Raw genomic sequence first — 26,810 nt, 5'->3', positions numbered from 1 at the left:
TATCCAATCATTTGGCCGGATCCTGTGATTTCCTAAGATTTAATAACCACTTATGGTTGAGGAGAGATTCTCTGATATGATTGTAAAGCACTTTGAGTGTAGGCAGATATGAAAGCGCTATATAAATGCCCTATTCATTCATTCATTCATTCATTCATAAAGCTGGATTTCTCCATCCAGTCTGAAAAGTGTTTTCCGTGTTGGTTTTCCTATAGGCTAAAGTCTATTCCGGCGCATTATATTTTATAACGATAAAGTAAGATAAGTAATTCAGATAAAAGTAAAAAGCTACTATTTTGTGTTTATCCATGGGCAGTTCGACTTCACACGCACACGCGCGCGCTCTGAGCCAGTGGACGCGCACTGTTATGAATGCACAATGTTTCGACTTTAATCTCGAAACATTCCAACTTTAATCTCGAAACATTTCGACTTTAATCTCGAAACATTTCGACTTTAATCTCGAAACATTTCGACTTTAATCTCGAAACATTTCGACTTTAATCTCGAAATGCTAGATTTTTTTTTTTTTACAGATTTTTTTTTTTTTACAGATTTTTTTTTTTTTACTGACTTTTTTTTTTTTTTAGGTTGCGGTTCAGGGCTTCTGTAGCAATGAGATTAAATGGAAAGAATACAAAGACTTTAACTTTCAGCGATTCTCAGATTTTTATCCTGAGAAAAAGATGAATCTGTCTCTAGAGATCTGGCTTCTAAATCTCAAAAATATCTATAAAAAAAAAAAAAAAGAGTCAGATACACCAAAATTTTCAATTTAAAGTCAGATTTTAGTACAATCTCAAACATTTCTCATCAAAATTCTCCCAAAATATTGAAGGATTTGAACAAAAACGTATCTTTAAAGACCAAGTGAAGTGCAGAAACGTTATCGTTACAGTTGTAGTGTCGACTATTATTTTAGAATTATATTTTTATAGATCCTTGGTGTGATTCATCTTTTTGCAACAACATTCAGTGTGCAAGCCAATGAAAAACCTATGTAATATACTGCACATTTCAGTCTACTTAGTCAGGGGACACTTAGCAGGTCTGCCAGCTGACACTCAAATCTAATCCAGCGGATTTAAATGGAAGGAGGACCCATATTCAGTGGCCACGCAGGAAGCGCTCCTCAGGAGGAGATACTGACACCTCTAATTGCATTAGAAATGGATGAGCTACTCTCAGCGACTGCAGCCTCTCCACAGGTAGAACCCTGTCACCCCGGAGCTGTTTACAAACACATGGGGGGGAGAAATTGCTTTTATGAGACTCAAAAAAGAAATAAAAAAGGGGTAGGGGAGGGCGTTGAAAGATTGACAGATGATGTCAAACTCCATCACGACCCTCGTTTTCTTATTGGGAAACAACAAGCCTCGTTGTGCCATATGATGTGGAAGCATGTTGTGTGGTGTGTTGTCATGGTTAGTCTTGCAGAAGCCGTCGTCGGGTCACTGGAGGGTCTGTGTTTGCGGGATGGGGGTGCGAGAAAGCTTCTCATCTCTGGTGAGTCCGAATCGCGCTTGCTAAAACGCTGCACGTCACACCTGCTATTCCGATGAATAATTCTGAGCACAGGCGGATGTACGGAGAAATCAGGCTGGACACAGAGGCCTGGAATTTGGCATCATCAAACAACAAGAAGAAAGGCAATAGGAGAAAAAAAAATCACGTACAAGGAGAGGCAATTAGGGAAATACACACAGACCTGACCTATGGTATGATAATGAACATCCTGTCTAACTCCCTCAAGCGTACACACACACAGAGAATGCTGGGAATGGTAATTGAAGCTGAGGAAATATACAAGAGCTGTTCATTTGTTTCAGGAGAACATAAGTTATTGACACAGAAAGGTTGCATGAATCTGTATTTCGGGGATGAAACTGAAATGTGGAATCAGATGTGAGAGGAATTAGAAGTCACCGAGAAAGAGATGAAAATATAGATGAAAAGCAGGAGCTTGAAGGCATGGTGGAGACGTCAAACATGCACACCCATCATTATCATACTGTGTTAATGACTAATGGGTAATGCTCGGCCGAGCTCTACTGGGTTTGCCATAAATATTCGTCTTCCATATATACATATATATACAGATTTCCATAATTAATGGAATATGTGAAGGCAAGTGATGCTTCAATATTACTGCGGGTCATTCTTTGAGTTAGGGATTTGAACAGACCTCTAACTCTGATCTTGCACACGGCGCAAATGACTTTGTACACTGACTCATTTATCATTCCTATTTTGCACCAAAAAAGTGCAAAATTTGTATACGAACGCGCTTGTATACGAAACAAGAAGAAGAAGGCGTGTGACGCAGCCGATACGTGATGCGATGACATCATCGTTTCACAAAATATACGGATTGGCTGTACACACGAAACCGCAAGAGTGTCGTTTTCAGATTTATCCACTTTGGGACGCCATTTAAAAAAATAGCGGTTTCACTCTCCCAAAACGCCGGATCCGTGTGGACGAAACGCCAATACGATAAAAAATGTATCGTTAGAAAATTTAAATTTAGTCTTCATGTGGACGGGCCCTTAAAGGGAATGTGATACGACGCTCTTATTGGTTTGTTTCCCGTTACGCCCAAACCACACCTATGAATAATGAGGCTACTTGGCAGACCAACCCCTTTTAAACTTGCGTCGGGCGCAAGAGTCATTTATCCCGTCGGTAAAATAGCAACAGCGCCCAAGACCCGCCCACAAAGTTACTAGCGCTTTGCGCTTGATACTTGCGTTTCAGATTGTTAAAATAGGGCCCTAAGTATTAAACACACACCGTTTGCACTATAGACATAAATTCTACTTTCATTTTTTAAAGATGACCTATTATACCCCTTTTTACAAGATGTAATATAAGTCTCAGGTGTCCACAGTGAAGTTTCAGCTCAAAATACCACAAAGATCATTTATTATACCATGTTGTAAATGTAGAGAACATGCAGGTGCAGGTGGGACCTGGAGAATATCATATAAACCTGCTTAAGTGTGGACTTGTTTGACTGAATCATCCAGATTCACTAAATCATTATCACTAGCATCATTGGCAGCACTTGGCCGGGGGATGCCTGTCCATCGCTTTGCTTCAGAAGGCCTTTATTAACCCCCTGGAACAGTATGGATTACTTTCATGATGGATGATGTGTTTTTTTTGTGCTTTAAAATCTAAGGTACCATTCACTCCCATTATAAAGCTTGGAAGAGACAGGGAATTATACTAGGATGGCTTTAGGGTGAGTAAATCATGGGATCATTTTCTGCCACTGGAAAAAAAAAAACCCAAAAAAATAAATAAATCAGCATTTCTGTCTTGTTTCTAGTAAAATATCTAAATAAACAACTTTAATTTAGAAAAATGTATGTGAGAAGCAAAACTGCATGAGAGATTGTTTTTGAGGATTAATTGGTCATTAGTTTTGTCCTGTTTTAAACACAAACCTCACAAATTGTGACTGGTTTTAAGAGGGAAAAACAAAATACCTTCTTTGAATATAATTTGAATAAAAATGAATAAAATAAATAAATACAATTAAACTGATCTTGTTTTAAGGATGCTCAAATACCTTTTTATAGACCATTTTGCAAGATGTAAACAACACTGGTCCAGAAGCACTTCCTGTTTCAGTTTTTTAACACTACATAAAAGCTGGGATAAAATAAAAAGTGAAACAAACATCTTTAAGATGTTTTCTTTACATGTGAAATAAAGAAAACAGTTACAAACTGAAACAGGAAGTGTTTCTGGACCAGTGTTGTTTACATCTTGCAAAATGGTCTATAGAAAACTATACAACATACAGATCAAGAACAGAACCGGACTGGACAACTACAATAGTTTGAGAGATTTTGCACAGAGAAAAACTACATCTTCTTCATAAAATGTAAAAATCTGCTTCAAAATTATAATTCTGGTTTGTTTGGCCACACAAATCACCCTGACGGACCCATCTGCCGTCTTTCCTGACAGTCATATTAGTATAATAAGCAATTTCTATGAATACCTGATTGTATGTTACAATAATAGCATCAGGAGATGGCGAACGTGTGTCCTCGTTTAAATGTGATGTAATAAAAGACTTAAGATAACTCTGACATTTGAGAAAATGTCATCGGTTCACCTTTTCTCTTTGATGAAATGATGGCATTACATTTATACAATTATCCGATTAAACAAAGTAACGTGCCAGAATCTGCTGAGAACAGTGAGGGGCACAAAGTCATCGCCGCCAGCGTCAAAAACATCAGCGGACACACTGAAAACTGATAGCAAACTGCAAGAAAAGTACTCAGATCATTTGTAAACATTACATCCCAAGTCAAGGTCATCAAGGAATTTACCTGGATGCAGGTTACAATGATGCGAAATGGATTTAAAAAAAAAATGTGTTTATGAACCAGCAAAACCTACTACATGGCCTTTTGTGTGTGACACTCTGGAAACCGTTTCTGGTATCACTGCGTACTATCTAGTGGTCAGGGACTGATGCATAATTCAGACATCTGGTCAGAATGCTGGGTGTCTGTGGTCAGTTAAGGCCACTGCACATTGTGAAGTGTGTGACGACCTCAGCACAAATGCCTCCTTTCACAACACCACTGCTGGCTTTAGACACTGACAAAGCACATCGCCTCATACCGCTGAGAAACTCACTCAAATAATGATTAATGAATGGGAAAAAAAACACACGGTACACTCAACCACAACAATCAAGCATACCTTTGCTCCAAGGTACGCTGGCTCTTGTATATAATGGACAGGGATGGACGCATGAAAAGCAATGTGCATTATGTAATCAGATATACTATTTAACGATTAATCGCGAATAATCGCATCCAAAATAAAAGTTTGTGTTTACATAATATATGTGGGTGCACTGTTTATAATTATATTATATATATATATAAACACACACACATGCTTGTATATATTTAAGAAATATTTTCATGTATATAGATTTATACATAATTTATATTATATATAAATAGAAATATTTTATATATAAATATTTTTTCTTAAATATACATGCATGTGTGTGTATTTATATATATATACATATATATATATACTATATACACTCACCGGCCACTTTATTAGGTACACCTGTCCAACTGCTCGTTAACACTTAATTTCTAAGCAGCCAATCACATGGCGGCAACTCAGTGCATTTAGGCATGTAGACATGGTCAAGACAATCTCCTGCAGTTCAAACCGAGCATCAGTATGGGGAAGAAAGGTGATTTGAGTGACTTTGAACGTGGCATGATTGTTGGTGCCAGAAGTATTTCTATTTGAGTATTTCAGAAACTGCTAATCTACTGGGATTTTCACGCACAACCATCTCTAGGGTTTACAGAGAATGGTCCGAAAAAGAAAAAACATCCAGTGAGCGGCAGTCCTGTGGGCGGAAATGCCTTGTTGATGCCAGAGGTCAGAGGAGAATGGCCAGACTGGTTCGAGCTGATAGAAGGGCAACAGTGACTCAAATAACCACCCGTTACAACCAAGGTGGGCAGAAGAGCATCTCTGAACGCACAGTACGTCGAACTTTGAGGCAGATGGGCTACAGCAGCAGAAGACCACACCGGGTGCCACTCCTTTCAGCTAAGAACAGGAAACTGAGGCTACAATTTGCACAAGCTCATCGAAATTGGACAATAGAAGATTGGAAAAACGTTGCCTGGTCTGATGAGTCTCGATTTCTGCTGCGACATTCGGATGGTAGGGTCAGAATTTGGCGTCTACAACATGAAAGCATGGATCCATCCTGCCTTGTATCAACGGTTCAGGCTGGTGGTGGTGGTGTCATGGTGTGGGGAATATTTTCTTGGCACTCTTTGGGCCCCTTGGTACCAATTGAGCATCGTTGCAACGCCACAGCCTACCTGAGTATTGTTGCTGACCATGTCCATCCCTTTATGACCACAATGTACCCAACTTCTGATGGCTACTTTCAGCAGGATAATGCGCCATGTCATAAAGCTGGAATCATCTCAGACTGGTTTCTTGAACATGACAATGAGTTCGCTGTACTCAAATGGCCTCCACAGTCACCAGATCTCAATCCAATAGAGCATCTTTGGGATGTGGTGGAACGGGAGATTCGCATCATGGATGTGCAGCCGACAAATCTGCGGCAACTGTGTGATGCCATCATGTCAATATGGACCAAACTCCCTGAGGAATGCTTCCAGCACCTTGTTGAATCTATGCCACGAAGAATTGAGGCAGTTCTGAAGGCAAAAGGGGTCCAACCCGTTACTAGCATGGGGTACCTAATAAAGTGGCCGGTGAGTGTATATATATATATATAATAATTCTACACAGTGTACCCACATATATTATGTACACACAAACTTTTATTTTGGTTGCGATTAATCGCGATTAATCGTTTGACAGCCCTAATTTTGATGTAATGAGTAACTTAACACATACATTTACAGACAAATATTTCACATAACTTACATTATTAAAATTCTCTCCCTTCTCCATAACATTGTCACTTAGACATGACTAACCCCTGTGTCAGAAGAATATAATAATATTTTCAGTGTGTTTTTAAAAGAAAATGAAGTTGTACGCTAATAGTTGTTAAGTTCTGAGTAAAAAAAAAAAATAAAATAAATAAAAAAACACACCTGCAAGGCCTAAAGATGGCAAACCTAACGCAACACAATACTTTCCATAAAAAATAAACTAAGTAACGTAACTAGTTACTTTTTCAGGGAGTTATACAAAATTGCAACACATTACTTTTAAAAGTGACTTTCCCCAACATAATGGCTGAGGTGGTTTCAAAGCTTTTCTTCTGTAACCATTTTCACGTTCCCACAAAAACAGACAAAAATATGTGGCATATCGCATCTAAAATGTAAGATAACCAATATTCAATTATCGTATCACTGTTGAATAAAAGCCGTATTCATATAATTCCCTTCAGCATTATTTGTTTTTATTTTATTGTGCTTCACAATTAAATGCATGCATTTGGCAGACGATTATACATTGTAAGTTATTGTTTAATTAACTGGGATGCGTAAGGACGAAATGAAATGCATCAAATAGACGCAGATGTTACATAACATCATAGCCTGTTTAACACATTTATTCATGGCTTGAATGCCTGAATGACAAACCCTGTAGTGTACAGGTTGGGTAGAATAAGAACACAACCCTTATTATTTATCTGATCTTAACAACATCATGTTGAAGAAATCTGAAAAGTTACGGTACAAGTTAATACACCCTTGTTACCTCTAATCAAAGCAGGTTTTTGTAATTATAAAAACCAGCTCTCAAAGTAAGGTAAGTATGGAGGCGGATGATGTGCTGTAATTAACGCTTAAACTACTCATTATTACTTTTAGATGTGCAAAGCCATGTACTGTAACCTGTTCTAAATTTCCCACCTATTTAATACTAATCCAATTATGATGCAAATGAGGACAAAGCATGCACTGAAATCACTTACGCCGCTGCATAAATAAATCACAAAGATATATTTATCGATCCCTGACTAAAATAAAGCTCAAAAAAGCTCTTCTGCAGATCCCGCTAAATGTTCATAATGTTTACTAGTTCAAAAGTTTTCAATATTAAAGGAGTAGTTCACTTTTGAGAAAACGTTTGCTGATAATTTACTCTCCCCATGTCATCCAAGATGTCCATGTCATTCTTTCTTTCTTCAGTTCAGTCGAAAAGAAATTAAGGTTTTTGACGAAAACATTCCAGGATTTTTCTCCATATAATGGACTTCAGTGGGAACCAAACAGTTCAAGGTCTGAAAGACACTTTCAGTACAAACTGCAAACTGTTCAAAGGGCTTTAAACGAATAAGGGTCTTATCCAGCGAAACAATCGCTCATTTAATAAATAAATAACAACGTTTTATAAGCTCAAATGCTCGCCTTGCTCTGTTATGTGATGCACGTTTGTGGCTCTCCTGTTCGAACTTGTTCATTTTGTTGAATCTTTTTCCAAGTCAATTCATTCGTTTTGTTCGTTGAATGAACCAAATGACTCGGAAAAAGATTTGTTTATTTTGATGAACGAGTTCGAACGAGAGTCACAAACGTGCGTCATGTGACACTGGCGACTGGAGAAGACTGGTAAAATAGAACAAGAATTGACAAATTATTTTGAATTGTAATAATATTTCACATTCAAAGCGTCACAGATTTTACTGTATTTTTGATTAAACAAATGCAGCCTTGGTGAGACTTTCAAAAACATAAAAAACAACAATTTTGAATAGTAGTGTACGTGTCATTATTATTCCCTTGAGTTCCACGTTATAAGCTACTTAATTTAACCTAACACATTAATTAGTTTATGATGAATAAGACATCTATTTATGCACTGACACGCTGATATCAAAGGCTCAAGCACACGTTCGACTGTTTGGGTGGATGGACACAGGAGTGATTGACAATCTAATTCAGCGAGTGTGTTATAGATGCCTCTTCTGGTGCGTGTTCTTATCATTAGCAGTTAGCCTATGGTTATGTTCACAGCCCACTGCCGCTGCCCGCCCATAAGATTTAAGGGCCTGCCCTTTAGAGAATATTTAACATAAAATTGAAATCTTGACAGCGGTGAGAAATCCGTCCTGAGCGAGGCGAATTTAATTAATCAGACCTACCATACTGTGCTCTGGCCACGAATTAAACAGCCGAGAGCTCCCTGCATCTTTACCATATGCACTGATCTAGCTAGATGCAAATACCAAACACAAGCAAACAAAACTCGACATATTTCCCAAGAGCCCCTCTCACACAGACGATGCATTTATGACCTGAGCGAGAACCACAGACTGAGAACTGGGACTGTATTTCTTCTTTATGCGGCGCCGCATCTGTGTCGAAACTCTCTGAGGATTGTTTAAGTAGTAAACGAAAGCAGTGTGTACTCAGAGTGTGAGCTTTTGCATTTGACGGTAATGTGGCTGAACGTACAGCGGGTGACCGCGGCGCTCAAACGTGCCGGGAGACGAGTGGCGTTCTCTCACTGTCATTACAGAAAGATCACGCTTGTGTTACCTTCAGCGTGACAATCACCACAACAGGCACGTAGAATGAGGCATCATGGGTATGTTGGGAAAGGATGAGGTGAGATTGGAGCTCCAGGGGTTAGAAACCGACGCACAGGTGTGTTTTCTCGGAGGGTTGAAGGAATAAAATCTTAGTGATACAGAAAATGTTGAAGGAATAACAAAAAAAATCCATTGGAATCTACTCTTTTCAATATAGTAAAAGTGAATAAAGAGTGTCAGGCTCCAAAATGACAATAAAAACACCATTGAGGTTTCATACAGTACAAGTAACCCATTCCCTGGTTTCACAGACAAGGTTTAAGCCTAGTCCCTGACTAAAATTCATGTTTAAGATGTTTTAACTGAAAGTAACTTGCACTGACAGATCTCAAAATATTTCCGTTTCAAGATGTACACCAATAATAATTCTTACATTGAAACATTTATCAAATCTACCTAATTTGAACTAAAACCTAATTCTGGCTTAATCTAAGCCCTGTTTGTGAAACCGGGACCATATGTCTTGTGCGATAATATGACTTAGAATAATATATTGAATATGACTTTAGAAGATAAGTCATGATAATTTTGATCCAAATTTAATACATTCTCCTCTAGTAAGCTGTAAACTGCTTTCAGTCATTTTGAATCATTGCATTATTAAAGGGATAATTCAGCCAAAAATGAAAATTCTGTCATTAATTACTCACCCTCATGTCGCTCCAAACCTGTAAGACTTTTGTTCATCTTCAGAACACAAATAAAGATCTTTTTGATGAAATCTGAGAGATTTCTGTCCCTTCATTGACCGCTACAACCACCAATTTGATGCTTCAAAAAGTTCATAATGAGATCGTTAAACTAATCCATATGAATTGAGCGATTTAGTCCAAATTTTCTGAAGAGACTCGATAGCTTAATATGATGAATAGATGGCTTTTATATTCTTATACAGAACATTTTTAGATTTCATCAAAAAGATCTTCATTTGTGTTCTGAAGATGTGTTCTTACGAGTTTAGAAGGACATGAGGGTGACGAAATTAATGACAGAAGTTTCATTTTAGGGGTGAACTATCCCTTTAAGTTGAACTAAAGAACAAAAACAATTAGGTTCATGAACAAATCATTCGGATCGTTTTGCCAACTGGTCCGACTCCAAAGAATGACTCATTCTCAAATCATTCACTGCTACTGCACTTCTCTCATGAACATGCCAAAGACAGCTTCAATAACAGCACAATTTTGTTTTTGTCTGAGCAAGTTCAGTTTACTTGAAAATCCACGTTGAGATAATTATATTATTATTAATGCAATGCCAATTAAATAAAAAAAGATTAGAAAAAAGATTAGTTAGAGGGAAAGAAATATTAGTTAGAAAGAAAGAAAGATTAGTTAGAAAGAAAGATAGATTGATTAGTTATAAAGAAAGATAGATTAGTTAAAAAAAAGAAAGATTAGTTAGAAAGAAAAAAGATAGATTAGTTAGAAAGTCAGATAGATTTATTAGAAAGAAAGAAAGATAGAAAGAAGGAAAGAAAGGGATTAGTAATAAAGAAAGAAAGATAGATTAGAAAGAAAGAAAGATGGATTTGTTAGAAAGAAATATAGATCGATAAGTTAGAAAGAAAGAAAAATAGATTAGTTAGAAAGAAATATTAGTTAGAAAGAAAAAGATAGATAGTTATAGATAGATAGATAGATAGATAGATAGATAGATAGATAGATAGATAGATAGATAGATAGATTTTTGTTAAATAATACATCACATTTTGGTTTGTCTTACACCAAAGCCTATCTCAATTCCCCAGAACACTTGGAGTGTGAGACAAGTGTTGCATGGGACCACTCTGTATTAGTTTTTAAAAAGCTTGACGATGGTCGCTTTTCACTGCCATTTAAATGGACATTTAAATTTATTTGAAAATGGCATACTCTATTAGAACAACACCAGGGTGAGTAAATGATGACTTAATGTTCCTTTTAGGATGAACGATCCCTTTAAGTAAACTGACCGTGTTAAAATTGTTTCCCATTCAGACCAGTTTTATGATACTTTAATTGCGCTTTTTTAATTTTAAAGCTTGGTGGCTTCAGTCCTCACTCACTTATTCATTATATTGGGATGAGTTGTAAGGACATCCTTTAAAAAAATCTGATTCCCACAAAAGGTAGAAAGGTTTGGAACAACATAGCCTACAGGTGAGTAAACAATGACAGCGTATTCATTTTTTGATTGAACTATCCCTTGAAAAGAAGTGAAGAAGTAGTAGAGGGGCATAACGGACACAGTGAGGTTATCTCATGGGAACAACCGTGCGATACATTCTCTCTCTCTCTCTCTCTGAAAATGGTAGGCAGACAGGCAAACACATCCATGGCCACATCCTGCAGCTCTTAAAGGGGCACTGATTCCACCCACTCCATGACACTGTGCTAATGCACTCTCAGAAAGGTCAATACTCACACAAACACACACACACGTCTCAGCGCTCAGCTCAGCTATTGAAAGGAACCTCCCAGAGCAATTTTAATTGTCAGTCGCTACAAGCCATATACAGACACTCTGAAGTGAATCTAAAATCCATTAAATTGAAAATTTGACTTGCAAAAAGTGAGGGTGGTTAAAAAAACTTTAGTTTGGTAGGTCAGAGGGACCTTAAAATTCAAGCCAAGCAACATCACTTTTTTTATTTTTTTGTGGCTGTGAATCTAAAATACCATACTATACTACACTACACTATACTACAATATACTACACTATACTATACTATACAAATAGGCTTTCCAATTAAAAATGTTAATTGTGAGAACGCATGATATGATTAATTAATCAAATTATTTGTTGAAAAAAACAACAACACAGGTGAGCTGTAGCAATACGTAAATACAGACCAGTATAAAATAATAAAATAAAATAAAAATCAGTCATACTTCCAAAATAAAAATAAATAAAACAAGAAAATTAAATTTTAAAATGGGCTTGACTGTACAGAACTACTGTTTTAAATTATGAATAGCTTGCAGAAAGCTAGTTATGAAGCATTTTACAATGTACTCACTGTATAAACACAAACTACACTAAACTGCACTGCAGTCTGTTGAACTATAACTCTAAACCAAGAGTTACCAATCAAAGTACCTAAATCCTAACACAAATATTGAAACTATTCCTATTGTATACTACAGTATCACTGTACTGTAATACGCTCCACTGTACCGTAAAACACTACAATAACAAAGACCATGTTTTGTTTGAGAAATTTAATTTTGGATGAATATTTGATGTTGGATTTCTCTCAGTTTGGGTGGTTTGTTTTTCTAAAGCATCATTTGTCTTTGCCATTCTTTCAGTCAGACAAATATGTTTTCCATGTCTATTTATACAGTACTGCACTTTAAAAAAAGCAGTGTGTTCTGTCAGAAGAGCACTAAATGTAAATGTGAGAGTGTTTGTTTATGCGTTCTGCATGAGCGTGTGTGTTGTGCACGAAAAGTGTGGCGAGTTGTCTGTGAAATAAAAGTCAGAGCCTGTGATCTCACAGGTATATGATCACTATCAGCAACAACACACACAAACACACTCTCTGAGAGACTGTGAAGTGTGTTTGTGTGTCTCTTCCTACAAGGACAATGTGTGTTTACACAAATGGGTTAAATAACTACAATCACTACAGATAAGAGGTGGTTATTTGGCTCAGAAACAGCATGTGAACCACAGCTCTGAACCTGAGGCTTAAGTCTAATCTAATGCTTTGAGATCTTCGCTGCAGGACAAAATAACTACATAAAATCACTTTCTGATAACTTACATGAAAATGATCTCTTCCAAACATATATGCACTAATTTTATCCATTCATAATAGGGACTATTTGTCAAAGGCACGCTATGTAATTTTTCTGGATCAAAATATCCGAAAGCCACTAGAACAATGTTTTGAACAATATATTTTGTTAATTTGTGTACTTTCATTATCCCAAATGTTTCTAAAAAATGTTCAAATTCAGAGAAATAAGCAGCTTTAGCCAGAACGCGGACAATGTCCGTCCGTCGCCTATCAATGACATCATATATTACCCATCATACATTATCGTGAATAGCACGTCAGGCGCGAGTGATTTCAATGTTAAGTCAATGCAAAAAATTCCTGCGGCGCGAATGTGGCGTAGAGCGCAGCGCGGTAGACGCCTCGTTCGCGCGAATGGCACAAATTGAGCGTCTGGCGCGTAAAGCGCGTTACGTGCGAATAATTTAGTTAGTGCTATTTGTGCATTCATGCGTTTGATGCGAATTCGCGCCTGCCGCCTGAATTGAAAAATCTGAACATTTTACGTCAATTCGCGCCGCGTTAACCAATCAGGAGCCTAGCTGCTTGCTGCTGTCACGTGGTGAAGTATCTGGATGCTTCGATAAATTATTTTGTAATATAACTAAATGCCTGGTGTGGTTCTAATGCACAACAAAGCAAATATTTTATCACTTAAAACTTTATTTCAATATGTTCATTTTGTATTGAATGTTATTTATTCCATATCTAGATTATATGAAATATTATTCGTGTCTGGACGTGAGAGAGAAAAAAAAAAATCACAGGACAGGTTAATACCTTTTGGAGGCTGACTCTATCATCAAAACAAAAATAAACGACAGATTAGGTGGATGAGGGCGAGGGTGATCAAAGTGGGCGCGGGACAGGTGGAAGTACCGCTTACAGCGGCCGTCATCCAGGCACAGATCCTGGAGTGAGCAAATGGTTAAACTCGCCAAACGGTTTGGTTGTGACACAAATACGGCGACGGTGATCCCCACGCAGCTGTTCTGCTCTCTTGATGAATGCTCGATCAACATAAAAAAGATGTCCGCCAACGGGTTTCGATTCCGACGCGTGGAAATTTCGCTTCAAACTTTTGTTTTTATGTGCGTCAGTTTCACTTGACGCGCGAATTAACACAAAGTGGTTAAGCGTCAAACTAGACGCGAATTTGACGCACTATTTGCGTCCTGTGTGAACGCACAGATAGAGTACCAGTATCCCAGTTTAAACTTGGCGTGGGCGGTCACATGTTAATGAGCTGATGCACAGTATTTGAGGCACTGCATAGTCCCTCCACAACAGCAAATCAGTTTTTCCATGAGACGTCCCCTTTAAATGTAAGCACTGCGGCTAAAGGCCTGGTGAACAACAGTACATCATAGGTATATTTGCTTTCAGGCTGTTGGCAGCGTCAGCGCTGGCAGCTCGTAGGCCTGCAGTCAGAGCGGAGGGTGATGGATGTTTGGTGGGTGGAGCCGCGGAGACCCTTGCAGGTCGGGGGCCGGCTCCGCTCATGGGGAATGTCACCGGGCTGCAAACTGCCACAGCTTAAATGGGAAAAAGATGACATTGAGTAGTTCTGCTTACATAAAATACTGCTGCAATAGTTTCACGATTAATTTTTAATGCTGCACCTCGGCTAGCCCAGTCTCCAAAACCAATGCACCTTTTTTCCCTGGTTTTCAGGGATTGTATGAGAATGAAATGGAGGAAGATGGATAGGAGGCTAGCAGCTAAGACAGACTCTGGCCCTTGTCAATCTGTTCAAACACACAAACACACACACACACAATGAAAGAAGAAGGCCTCATAAAAGGCATTAACTATGCAACAGCACAGCAATAACACAGTGATACAGTACAGAGAACCAGAGAGCAACTGCATCCACATGAATTATTGAGGAAGGGAATGAACACACCGCTGGTCTGAGAATCCCTGAAGAACGGTGTGTGTGTGTGAATATAAGCCTTGTTAAGGCACAAAACATCACACAATAGTGAACGCACGACACTTGATACTTGATCACACTGTTATCACCATGTTTCCATGAAATGAAAGATAAATAAATAAAGAACAACGATGAATAAACCAGATATTTACATTTTCCACAGAAGGCGTTTTCCATTGGTTGTTGCCAAGGTGTTGCAAGGTGTTCCGAGTGCTTTGCAGTCACTAAGCAACTATAATTTGCAAAAAGTTTAGCTTATTGCAACATTGTTGCATTGCCAATGGTCTCTGTTGTTCGTGCAGACAGAAATCACCAATCACCTCACTTTAAAGAGGACATATTATGCCCCTTTTTACAAGATGTAAAATAAGTCTTAAGTGTCCCCATGTATCTGTGAAGGTTCAGCTCATAATACCTCACAGATCATTTATTATACCGTGCCTAAAATGCCCATTTTGGCGGAGGAAGCAAAAACATGTGGTTTTTGTGTGTATATCTTAAAATGCAAATGCACTGTTGGTCTTGGTCCCCGCCCTCCTTTACAGAAGAGGGCGGAGCCTCTACAACATGTGCCTCGGATACTCAGAGTTTATGGGTCAGTTTCCACAGAATGGGTTTTAGCATTCCACTGCACTGCTTTTCCATTGTTTTCAATTTAAACACATGCTAAACGAACCTAACAGAAGTCATTACAATTACAATAACTTCCTTTCACTCTTGCAGCCACATCTCTTCTCTTCTGAGATGACGTGTTTACTGGCGCGAAGGTGTGACAACCTGTCACTCACACAAGACTGACCAATAGCAAACCACAACCATCCAATCATTTCCCTTTATCGCAACTTCTGTTTAATGGAGTCTTTAAGTTTGTTGCTGTATCATGATCAAAATTATGATAGAATGATTTGAGGTAGGGCTGGGCTGTATGACTGTATATATCGTGGCAAGGGCATAAAATGTCTATCATTGTAGATTTTGCATTGCAAAACATCTGACCTGTCTCGAATTAAGGATCAGATGTGGAAGTGGCCCAAATCAGAATCGAAAAGATCAGATTCCATGTAGTTTGTGTCTAATATATCTAGAAAGCCCATAATGTGGAGTATTTATGTAAACACAGTCGGTATTATCTCAAGTGAAAGTAAATAGCTGGGTGTAAACCATATGTGTATCAGTATAATGTCTATGTAACAGCATTTGTGTTCTATTAAATAAACCCACTGTACCTAAAAAAAAACAACTTTGTGTAATTCACATTTTAGTTATAATAAATTACGAGCAACACACTGGTTTAATACTTTGCTTGGAAAAATATTGCATTCAAATCTCTAACCCTAAGTGAATCTTAAGCTTAGCAAGTACCACTAATAAATGGAACGAAAATGCTCTAAAAAAAGCGCCACAGTCAGAATCCTTCAGATGTCAATGGACAGATATCAGTGTGAAATCCATCAGCATGGTCCCTGTAGAGTGCTGAAGAAAAACATTATTGTCAATATGCCATGGCAACCAGAGGACCCGCATTTCAAAGCTCTCTGTTGATGCTGAACACCAAGTCTGAAAATCTGCTCTCCTGAAAGCTCTTGCTACACACTCATGAGACAAAATATCCATACTCTAAAGATTTTGGTGGGGTTACCTGGGAACATCCTGAACAACTATCTTAAATACTAAACTGAGCTCTCTTTCATGTCTTTTTGCACTTGAGAGGACAAATTGACAAAATTATCTTGAGAAAGTAAATGCATGTGATTGAGTACAGTATCAGTATATTAGATAGACTGTGCGTTCACTCTTAAAGTGACAGCAGCCTAACATTCCTGCCACTGTCTGTGTTTTTAAAGTTAGTCAAACAACAAAGGTCAAAGAAAAATCACTCACTACTCTTGACTGAATAATTTTTATAACTTTAATAAGGATTAATAAATAAGGATGATTCAGTGAATACAGTGAAGACTATGCATTTGTATTTCATTTGTATTCATTGTAATTAAAATTTGATTATTTATTCTTATTTTATTACTGGCTGTTTACTTGTCTTTAATATTGTTTTAAATGTATATTAGTTTTTGCTGTGGTATCGAAATGGTAATACAGAATTGTGAACTTTCACTGGTATATAAAATGTTAAATGTCATAACTGCCTGTTTTTGCACAGTTTCATGACCAGTAAAAAATATTTACGGCCTGTACATTTTCTTAAGTCACTGGCCATTGGCAGGTGTGGGACTCATATGTTCCCATAATCACCAGCAGAACCAGACAAAAGTGCACCACTGCAATGGAAAGGAGAGAGTATCTGACTAAAGCAATTATAGTGCGATAGCTGCATCTCATTTCATATAGTATGCAGTAAAAGTACATACTTTGCTGGAGATGGGAGACTATATACAGTGAGGTCTAAAAATCAGAAAGCTCAATCTGGGATTGAAAACTATGGTAACTTATTTAAACCTACAAAAAAAAGTGGTAACACTTTACAATACGGATGCACTAATAAGCATGCTTAACTAATGCACAGATAATACTGAATTAATATGTAACTAATGATTATTTAAGGTATTCATTAATGATTACCACATTAGGAACTAATTAAGAGTCTGTAAGGTTAATGTATTAGTTCATACATTATTGTTATTAATTAAATATGTAATTGTGGATTAATTCCATCATAACTATTTTTTTTAACTAATAGTATTAATTAATATGTTAATTACCAGAATGAGCCAAAGCCTTGTATTTCAACTTTCAGATAATATGACAGGTACACTAATATGCATTAATACATGATTAATGACTTCATTGTTACTGCAAATTCATGTGGAAATTACTACAATTACAAATTGACTAGTTAATAATGATGTGCCCCAACAAGTAAAGTCATAACATAATGATACCCTTGCAAATCATTAGCTAATGATTAATTAAAGCACACAACTGGAAGTTGAAGTGCATAGCTTTGACTAATTGTGGTAATTAACACATTAATTTACACTATTAGTTAATAAAATATTAATACACAATGACACATTGAATTAATAGCAATTCATTTATTACTTAATCTATTAATCATACAGACTCTTTATTAGTTGCTGATGCAGTAATCATTAATTAATGGTTTAGTTCTTCATGAGTTATATATTAACTCATGATTATCTGTGCATTAGTTAAGTATGAATTAATGCATATTAGTGCACCCGTATTGTGAAGTGTTACCAAAAAAGTTTTAGTTCTAAATATATAAATAAATAAATATAGTTTATAACATAATAAAATATATATATAAAATAAAAAATGAAACATTTAAAGGGTTAGTTCACCCAAAAATGAAAATTCTGTCAGTATTTACTCACCCTCATGTTGTTCCAACCCCGTAAGACCTTCGTTCATCTTTGGAACACAAATTAAGATATTTAAGATATTAAGATCGCTCCTGCATACAGTCCATAGGCTTCTTGAGGGACTGGCTCTTACTGTCCTCGAAAAGTCATTAAAGACATCGTTAAAATAGTCCAAGTGACTACAGGGGCTCAATCTTGAGTTTATCAAACGACGAGAACACTTTTGTGCGCAAAAAAAACAACAAAAATAATGACTTTATTTCAACTATTCGTTTATTTCTCCCTCTGCGCGAGTCAGGTTACTAGTTTAATAACGTAAGCTTCTGTTATTGTACGTCACACGCATCACACACATGACCAGCGTCGGCCAATAGTGAGCCTACGTGTGACGTAGCTCTACGCAATCACACTACGTTAACTGACTTACAGGCTCATGGAGAAGGAAGTGAATAGTTGAAATAAAGTCGTTATTTTTGTTGTTTTTTTGCGCACAAAAGTGTTTTCGTCGTTTGATAAACTCAAGATTGAGCCCCTGTAGTCACTTGGACTATTTTAACAATGTCTTTAATGACTTTTCGGGGACAGCAAGAGCCAGTCCCTCAAGAAGCCTATGGACTGTATGCAGGAGCGATCTTAATATCTTAAATATCTTAATTTGTGTTCCGAAGATGAACGAAGGTCTTACGGGGTTGGAACAACATGAGGGTGAGTAAATACTGACAGAATTTTCATTTTTGGGTGAACTAACCCTTTAATAATTTATAATCGATAAATTATATTAATAACATTTAATTTTAAATTCAAAAACACACACACGCATCCACATTATCCTTATATTTCCAAGTTTTCCAAGACCTGAAGATAATAAAACAGAAAGTTTGAAAGTGCAAATGTGCTCATGGTCACCTCATGGCGTAGAAAATGAGCCGTGCTGCTACCGAACCTTGTATAATATATGCTGGCAAGATGTCCATATTTCACATTATAGTGCCCAAACTGTTTTATCTTGTAGCAAAAGCCCTGCAGATCAGCTGTTCTACGATCTCAGCACTCCACCAACCTCCATTCCATCTGTCTGTTCTATTAGAGCTTGTGACCAGAGTACACACACACACACACAAACAAACACGCACAGGAATTCATATGCACTCCTACACACCTTTAACAGGAGGGGGGAAGTAGATATGCGCATATAGTGTGTCTGTGCCACACACCCGTTAAACCTCAGAGGAGAAAGGAATGGATCCAGTGAGGTGGGTGACACTCACCAGACACGCCACCATATGTGGTGCGCCTTCCACGACCGATGCCAGGCCAGGGAGAGCCGTCTGCCTTCAGTCCCATCAGCCCTGAAACCGTGTTGGTGGCTGTGACGCCATCTGCTCCACCTGCGCCAACAGGGAAGAGACATTAGGCATGGGGAAGGGGAGGGAGGAAGGCCAAATACCTCAAAAAAATCTGGATCCCAAAACCTGGGGGTCTGTTTGTGTCGAGTTTTTAACTCCGTACGGGAGAAGTCAGGCTGTTAGTCGAGGTTGTGAGGGGAACGTGTTTCTAGGGCAGCTCTAATGTTTGAACTGGGAAACCGTTTTATTGAGGACATGTTCTACAATTCTTTTTCTTTCCCCTGAAGTCCATTTATAACATTAGTCCAGGTTTCTTGCAGCAAAAATGTGCATTTTCCATCATTCTCTGACCTTTAGAATTAAACAGGCTGTTTTTGCCAATGTACCTTTAAGACTTTTATATGTGCATATGTACAAGTGAAAACAAAAAGGCACATTATTTGATGTTTATCTTTGGATTGTTTTATTTTGATGTGCTGCAGAATGATGGGAAATGTAGTTTGCTTGACTCTTACTGTGAAAGCTGAGGTAGATTGTATCATTGGAGCTTTTGTTGGGTTAAAGAATCAAAGTAAATGATGCATTTGCCACTATAATCATATCAAAATGGTATAAATATACCATACAAACAGCCAAATACCTTCATGTGCAGCCTTGGCAATGTCCACAATGTTGGTCACATTAGGGGTGAGTTTGGCAAAGAGCGGGATACGGACAGCCTGCCGAACCCACCGACAGATGTTTCGCACCAGCTCTGGATCCTAGTCAAATGGGTCATGAAACCAACAAGCAAACTTAAACAAAGATAAAAGAAGCATGAGAAAACTAAACAGCAGAATTTAAATGAACATCAAAAAGATTGATTACTGCTTTGAAGTCATATTGACTATTTTAATAATACTTTTATGGTGCATTGTAAATAAACAACTAGTAAAATCTTCAGTATTTCTTCAGAAACTCATTTGGAATGAAATGACAGGGTACAAGATAAGAACATTTTTGGATAAACTATTTCTTTAAAGGGGTTTGTTCACCTAAAAAAATGTTTCAAAGAGTTAATTTGTGTTCAGAAGAAGAAAGAAACGCATACAGGTTTGGAACAACATAAGGGTAAGTACATTTTGGGTGAACTTGCTAACAATATTTAAATATTGTCAGACTAATAGACCCGAGCCTCTCTGTCTCTGTGTTTGCGCGCGTGTGTGTGTGTGGGGGGGGGGGGGGGGGGGGGGGCAATACAAGCGAGTGATAGATGGAGAGGGGAGCCTGTAGTCGGCGGTGTGAGAGAGAGAGGGATCATAACAGTGTGAACTGCTGTTCCAGGAGGATTCATGCTTTATTAAGCTGCCCTGGTCTGTCAGTCTGCTGTTTAGTGAGTGAGAGAGAGAGAGAGAGAGAGAGAGAGAGAGAGAGAGAGAGAGAGAGAGAGGGGGGGGGGGGTGGTATTTGTGAATCTTTTGAGGAGAGAAAAGATTGCATATTGTCTCACTAATGTATATTTACACATACTTTTTAACACTGTAAAATCACAACTGCAACTTAGACAATGTTTAACAAGCATTTATGATGATATGATAATTCAATGGACTAGTATCTGTAACACCTGTCTGTATGAAAATCTATATCGTATAAGATTTTTATTTATATATACTTACCTAAATGATTATTAGGAACACCTGTTAAATTTCTCATTTAAGTGATTAAAGCAATTTTGAGCGTGGCATGGTTGTTGGTGCCAGACGGGCCGGTCTGAGTATTTCACAATCTGCTCAGTTACTGGGATTTTCCCGCACAACCATTTCTAGGGTTTACAAAGAATGGCGTGAAACATCCAGTGTGCGGCAGTCCTGTGGGCGAAAATGCCTCGTTGATGCTAGAGGTCAGAGGAGAATGGGCCGACCGACTGATTCAAGCTGATAGAAGAGCAACTTTGACTGAAATAACCACTCGTTACAACCGAGGTATGCAGCAAAGCATTTGTGAAGCCACAACACACACAACCTTGAGGCGGATGGGCTACAACAGCAGAAGACCCCACAAGGTACAACTCATCTTCACTACAAATAGGAAAAAGAGGCTACAATGTGCAAGAGCTCACCAAAACTGGACAGTTGAAGACTGGAAATATGTTGCTTGGTCTGATGAGTCTCGATTTCTGTTGAGACATTCAGATGGTAGAGTCAGAATTTGGCGTAAACAGAATGAGAACATGGATCCATCCTGCCTTGTTACCACTGTGCAGGCTGGTGGTGGTGGTGTAATGGTGTGGGGGATGTTTTCTTGGCACACTTTAGGCCCCTTAGTGCCAATTGGGCATTGTTTAAATGCCACGGCCTACCATCCCTTTATGGCCACCATGTACCCATCTTCGGATGGCTGCTTCCAGAAGGATAATGCACCATGTCACAAAGCTCGAATTATTTCAAATTGTTTTCTTGAACAAGACAATGAGTTCACTGTACTAAAATGCCCCCCACATTCACCAGATCTCAACCTAATAGAGCATCTTTGGGATGTGGTGGAACGGGATCTTCGTGTCCTGGATGTACATCCCACAAATCTCCATCAACTGCAAGATGCAATCCTATCAATATGGGCCAACATTTCTAAAGAATGCTTTCAGCACCTTGTTGAATCAATGCCACGTAGAATTAAGGCAGTTCTGAAGGCGAAAGGGGGTCAAACCCAGTTTTAATATGGTGTTCCTAATAATCCTTTAGATGAGTATATATATAGTATATACTGTATATATATCTGTTCCTTTCTTCCAGACCCCAAATAAAGACACACTACCGCATTAAACCCTTTATATGCCTGTGAAGTAAAACAGACACGGTTTAATTCAAACAGCGAAGTCTGATGTCAGATCAGTCGGGATGCTTTAAAAGACTGTAAACCCTGACATGAAGCTTTCATTCAGTACGGCCTCGGCTCCCTTTCTCATCCCGGTCCTTCTCGGTCTCTCTTTTCTTTCACAGGAAATGGGTCTCTGTTTTGACATATCCAATAACTGTTGGCATATATTCCCTTGAGCAATGGGTCTGCCCGTCTCTATAAAGAAGTGTGATGTGCAAAGCTGTATGTGCAAAGCGGAGTTCTAAGGTCACTCCCTGCACAAGAAAAGGTTAGCATTTGATTTTTAAAACCATTAGCCAGAATTGATTTGTAAGAATACAGAAGCCCACAGAAAAAAAACACATCTCCTCCTGACTATTTCCTTTCCATTTCTAAGGCATGCTGAGTGATTCAGCGCGGTACAAAACCGAAAAGTGGAAGAAAAAAAAAAATCGTTGCGAGATCTGATGCGTCCTTGGGTGTGTGTTTTACCTGAGATACATATAAAGTCTGGTTATATTCGCACCTAAAAGCACTGAAAGAGAAGGGACGTGAAAGGTTACGCCATTTAAGATGATAAACTCATTCCCAGATTTTTATTTTTGTGAAAATATTGGATTTATGCACTCGACCCAGCAGTGAGCACCATCCACGGCAATTTGTCCTGATTTATTCAAGATTTAAACAGGGTATAAACAAGGCTGGAGTGTTAGGTTGAACCTGTCCACTCCGAGCCGTCTGCCAGAGCGGGAGAGGTAATATCTGGGCTCCCGAGAGATGTTTGATAGTGTTGGCGGGTTGCTGGAGAGATTCATTGGTTGATATAGTGAATCCTGAACTCCAGGCGAAAAAAAAGTGGTACAAAAAACAAAACAAAAGTGTCAATACAACACAGCTATGAGAAAAGCAGAGAAAGACTACAAAAAACTTACTGTTTATGAGTAATGTATTTGTTTAATCAGCTTTTAAATCAGGTTAAATCTTATTTTAAGTTAAATCTTGTTTGGGAAAGTGTTTATCTTAGGTTTTGTAACTCCGATTGTCACCAATTTTGTTTTTATACTTTTTCGTTTTGTACTTGCACAAAAGATTCGTATCAGTACCAAAAAATTGCATAATTGTCAGCATTTTTCCAAGTTTAAACAGAACGGGTTTGTACGAATATATATATAAAAAAAATGACAATTCAACGATCTTCCGAACTTAAACAACACTTGTACGAAGCTGATTATTATTACGTCCAAATTGGTATTCATACCAATACAAAAAATGTGCTAATGTCAATATTTACAAATATCAACTGTACATACATCCTGTGTTGCGTTTACATGACACTGTTTTCAATTAAAAACAAAGCTTTTTAGCATTTTGGCCATTTATTTAGATGACTACCACAAAAAACGAAAAGTTGTGAAACAGTGATGTCATGCACATGCGTATTATGTGTTCAGTCTTTATAGGCACGTACATTACATTACAACTACTGGCCAAATATGTTTCAATTCATTTCAGTCGTTTTCATGGATCTGTGTGAATGTGATCATTTGTTGCTGAAAAAAATAATAATTCCGTTTTAGGTACCGAAAGTTTTTTATGTTTGCCAAGGCTGTATTTATTTGGTCAAAAATTCAGTAAAACTAGTAATATTATGACCAACAGCCATTACTCCAGTCTAACTTAAATTCTATTTATTTCATGTTATTATTAATGTTGAAAACAGTTGAAATGCTTAATATTTAGGTGGAAACTGAACATTATTATTAATATACATTATATTGATCAATTTACCGCATCCTTGCTGGCTAAAGTATTAAAAAGCTTTAAACAGTAGTGTATTCAGACTACTATTAAAAATGCATGATTGTCAATATTACTATAAATATTCATGCTAATATTTTCTGTAACACAAATTCAGAGCTGCTGCCTGCCAACAGTGAGGGTTGAGTGAGTGGCGCGTGGCTGGTCGAGTCGTAACTGAGCCCTGCGCCCTGAGGGAACGGTTTCTACAAGCCGAACGGTGGTAGCATTTGAAGGAAACAACAACAACAGACTTACAGGAAGCTGGACAGGCCATCCTCCCAAAGGGTCATGAGAAATTGCATTACGCCTGCCTCGGTACAAGGCACAGGGGTCATGGCCTGCAGCCAGACACCAGCCACCAAACAGATGCTGCCTGTAAGAAGTGCGCTCTCGCACCGGAGACCGCCGCTCCCCTCAGAGGGCTTCCCGTGACAGCTTATTACAGGCCAGATGGGGGTGAGAGCCGCTGTCTGTGGGCCAGGGAGTCTGGAGCAGGGACGCTTTTCCCTCTAAGCAGTTTGCTGTACACAGTATTACACGCTTTGATGGAGAGAGCGCGCACCTGTGTAGCTGGGCTGCTTTCGGCACAGAGTTCTGTGACCCGTCGCCGCTCGGTTTCACATGAAGACAGGGATCGACATTGCGAGCGTTTCACTCGCATTTGCGACTAAAAATAGAGGAGCACATGTTTGATGATAGAATATCAAAAACAGAAAAATATAGAGGAGCATATGTGTTGAAAAGTCCTTAGGTCTAAAAACAATTCAGTTTTATGAAATTTAAGGTCATAAAAAAATCCTAAATATCTTCAATGGTATAACAAACATCTTAATTATCATTTTAAGAGGACTTAAATTAAGAGATGGAAAAACAGAAATCGTGATGTAACCTAATGGGACTGTTAAAGGCAGGGTAGGTGATTTGTTTCAGACTTTTTTTTTTGTTATTCTGGTTGAAAGTCTCTTCACATCCTAGTTAAAGGAATAAATCACTTAAAAATGAAAATTCTGTCATCATTTACTCACCTTCAAGTTGTTTCAAACCTGTTTGAATTTTTTTCTTCTGCTGAACACAAAAGAAGAGATTTTGAAGAATGTCGGTAACCAAACACTTGATGGACCCCATTGACATCCATTGATTTTTTTTTTCTACCATGAAAGTCAACTGTCTGGTTACCTGTGTCTGGTTAAAGACATTCATATAGGTGACAGAATTTCCATTATTAAGTGAACTATTCCTTTAAGAGGTCTAAATGATGTCCTACCTGCCTGTCAACATATGTATTTCCATACCTCCTCGCGCAGAGACAGACGTCAATTACCGAGCACCGCAACCGAAACAGCAGCCACTTTTTACAGTTCCTCCTGAACCAAAACGACAACCTTATGCTGCGTTCGCGCCATGTAATTTGGTAGGGGTGGAAACCCACGACGTTATCCTCGGAGCGGTTTGTGACTAGAATTTATGCGTTTCAATGGCAACATTATCAATGCCGAAATGAATCTGCAGCAGTCAGGTGGTTCAGGTCAGAGCTATTTAAGTTGTATATGTTCATTATTATTGTAATGTTCTGTGCCTCGAGACATGAGGTATTTAATGTCGTCTCTTGTGACGCTTTGTTCCCTGCTGTGTGTGTTCATGTTTTGAAGGAGGCGTGGCTTGGGAGGCGCTCTGAAGGGAGGATGGGATCTTATGCTTTCAAAGCTAGCTCACTATTGCTAGCCTCAACAAACATTTCCTACTCTATCTTTAAACATTCAAAAATTTGAAATAAATGAGCGCTGCACGTTTCAAAGTAAAAACGCTGTGCTGTTGTGCGAGTTTTGAGGTTTCAGAGCAGTTTGCAATCAATGAATACTACACAATTGTGATAATAGATTGCTTATGATCTACTGTTGATGAAATATGACAATGGTTTACATCGTGAAGTTTATATTGTAATATGTTGTAGATACGTTGCAAGAGTGCAATTTTTTCTCCCCCTCATCGACATTTCAAAATAAGAGTCCCGGTAATTTTTTTTTTTTTTTACCTGGATATTATTTGTTATCTGCAATGTAAATCTTGTAGCTTTTGTCTGAGTTGCTCCGTTCCAGAAATGAAATTATTTAACATACAAGTCAATATAGCCAGTTCACTATTATCAGAATATATATATATATATATATATATATATATATATATATATATATATCGCGATTAATCGTATCCAAAATAAAAGTTTGTGTTTACATGATGCATGTGTGTGCGGTGTGTATAATTATTTTGTATATAAATACCAACACATGCATGTATATATTTAAGAAAAATATGTTCTTAATATATCAAATATTTATACATAATATTAATTATGTATAAATATATATATAGTATATACATGCAAATATTTCTTAAATATATACATGCATGTGTGTGTATTTATATATACAAAATAATTATACACACCGCACACACATGCATCATGTAAACACAAACTTTTATTTTGGATGCGATTAATCGCGATATATATATATATATATATATATTCTGATACTAGTGACCTGGCTATATTGACTTGTATGTTAAATAATTACAAAATAATTATACACACCACACACACATATATTACGTAAACACAAACTTTTATTTTGGATGCGATTAATCGCGATTAATCATTGCCCATCCCTAATATATATATATATAT

General features: G+C 37.8%; 1 protein-coding gene across 2 annotated transcripts in view; it reads right to left on the bottom strand.

Annotated features, from left to right (window-relative positions):
- The window catches only part of dpyda (dihydropyrimidine dehydrogenase a), a 185,925-nt gene that overhangs the window by 30,221 nt on the left and 128,894 nt on the right, over positions 1-26,810 (bottom strand). For both annotated transcript variants that reach the window (XM_089125664.1, XM_039670887.2), the window contains 2 exons: positions 20,133-20,253; positions 19,415-19,534 (listed from right to left, as the gene is read on the bottom strand). In XM_089125664.1, the coding sequence (XP_088981790.1) occupies positions 19,415-19,534; positions 20,133-20,253 (241 nt within the window). The remainder of the gene's footprint in view (positions 1-19,414; positions 19,535-20,132; positions 20,254-26,810) is intronic.

Source organism: Pimephales promelas, chromosome 22 (genome assembly GCF_988280905.1).
Source record: "Pimephales promelas chromosome 22, fPimPro1.hap1.1, whole genome shotgun sequence".
NCBI classification, from domain to species: domain Eukaryota; kingdom Metazoa; phylum Chordata; class Actinopteri; order Cypriniformes; family Leuciscidae; genus Pimephales; species Pimephales promelas.
Note: the sequence above shows the minus strand (reverse complement) of the source record. Positions and strands in the feature narration are given on the sequence as shown.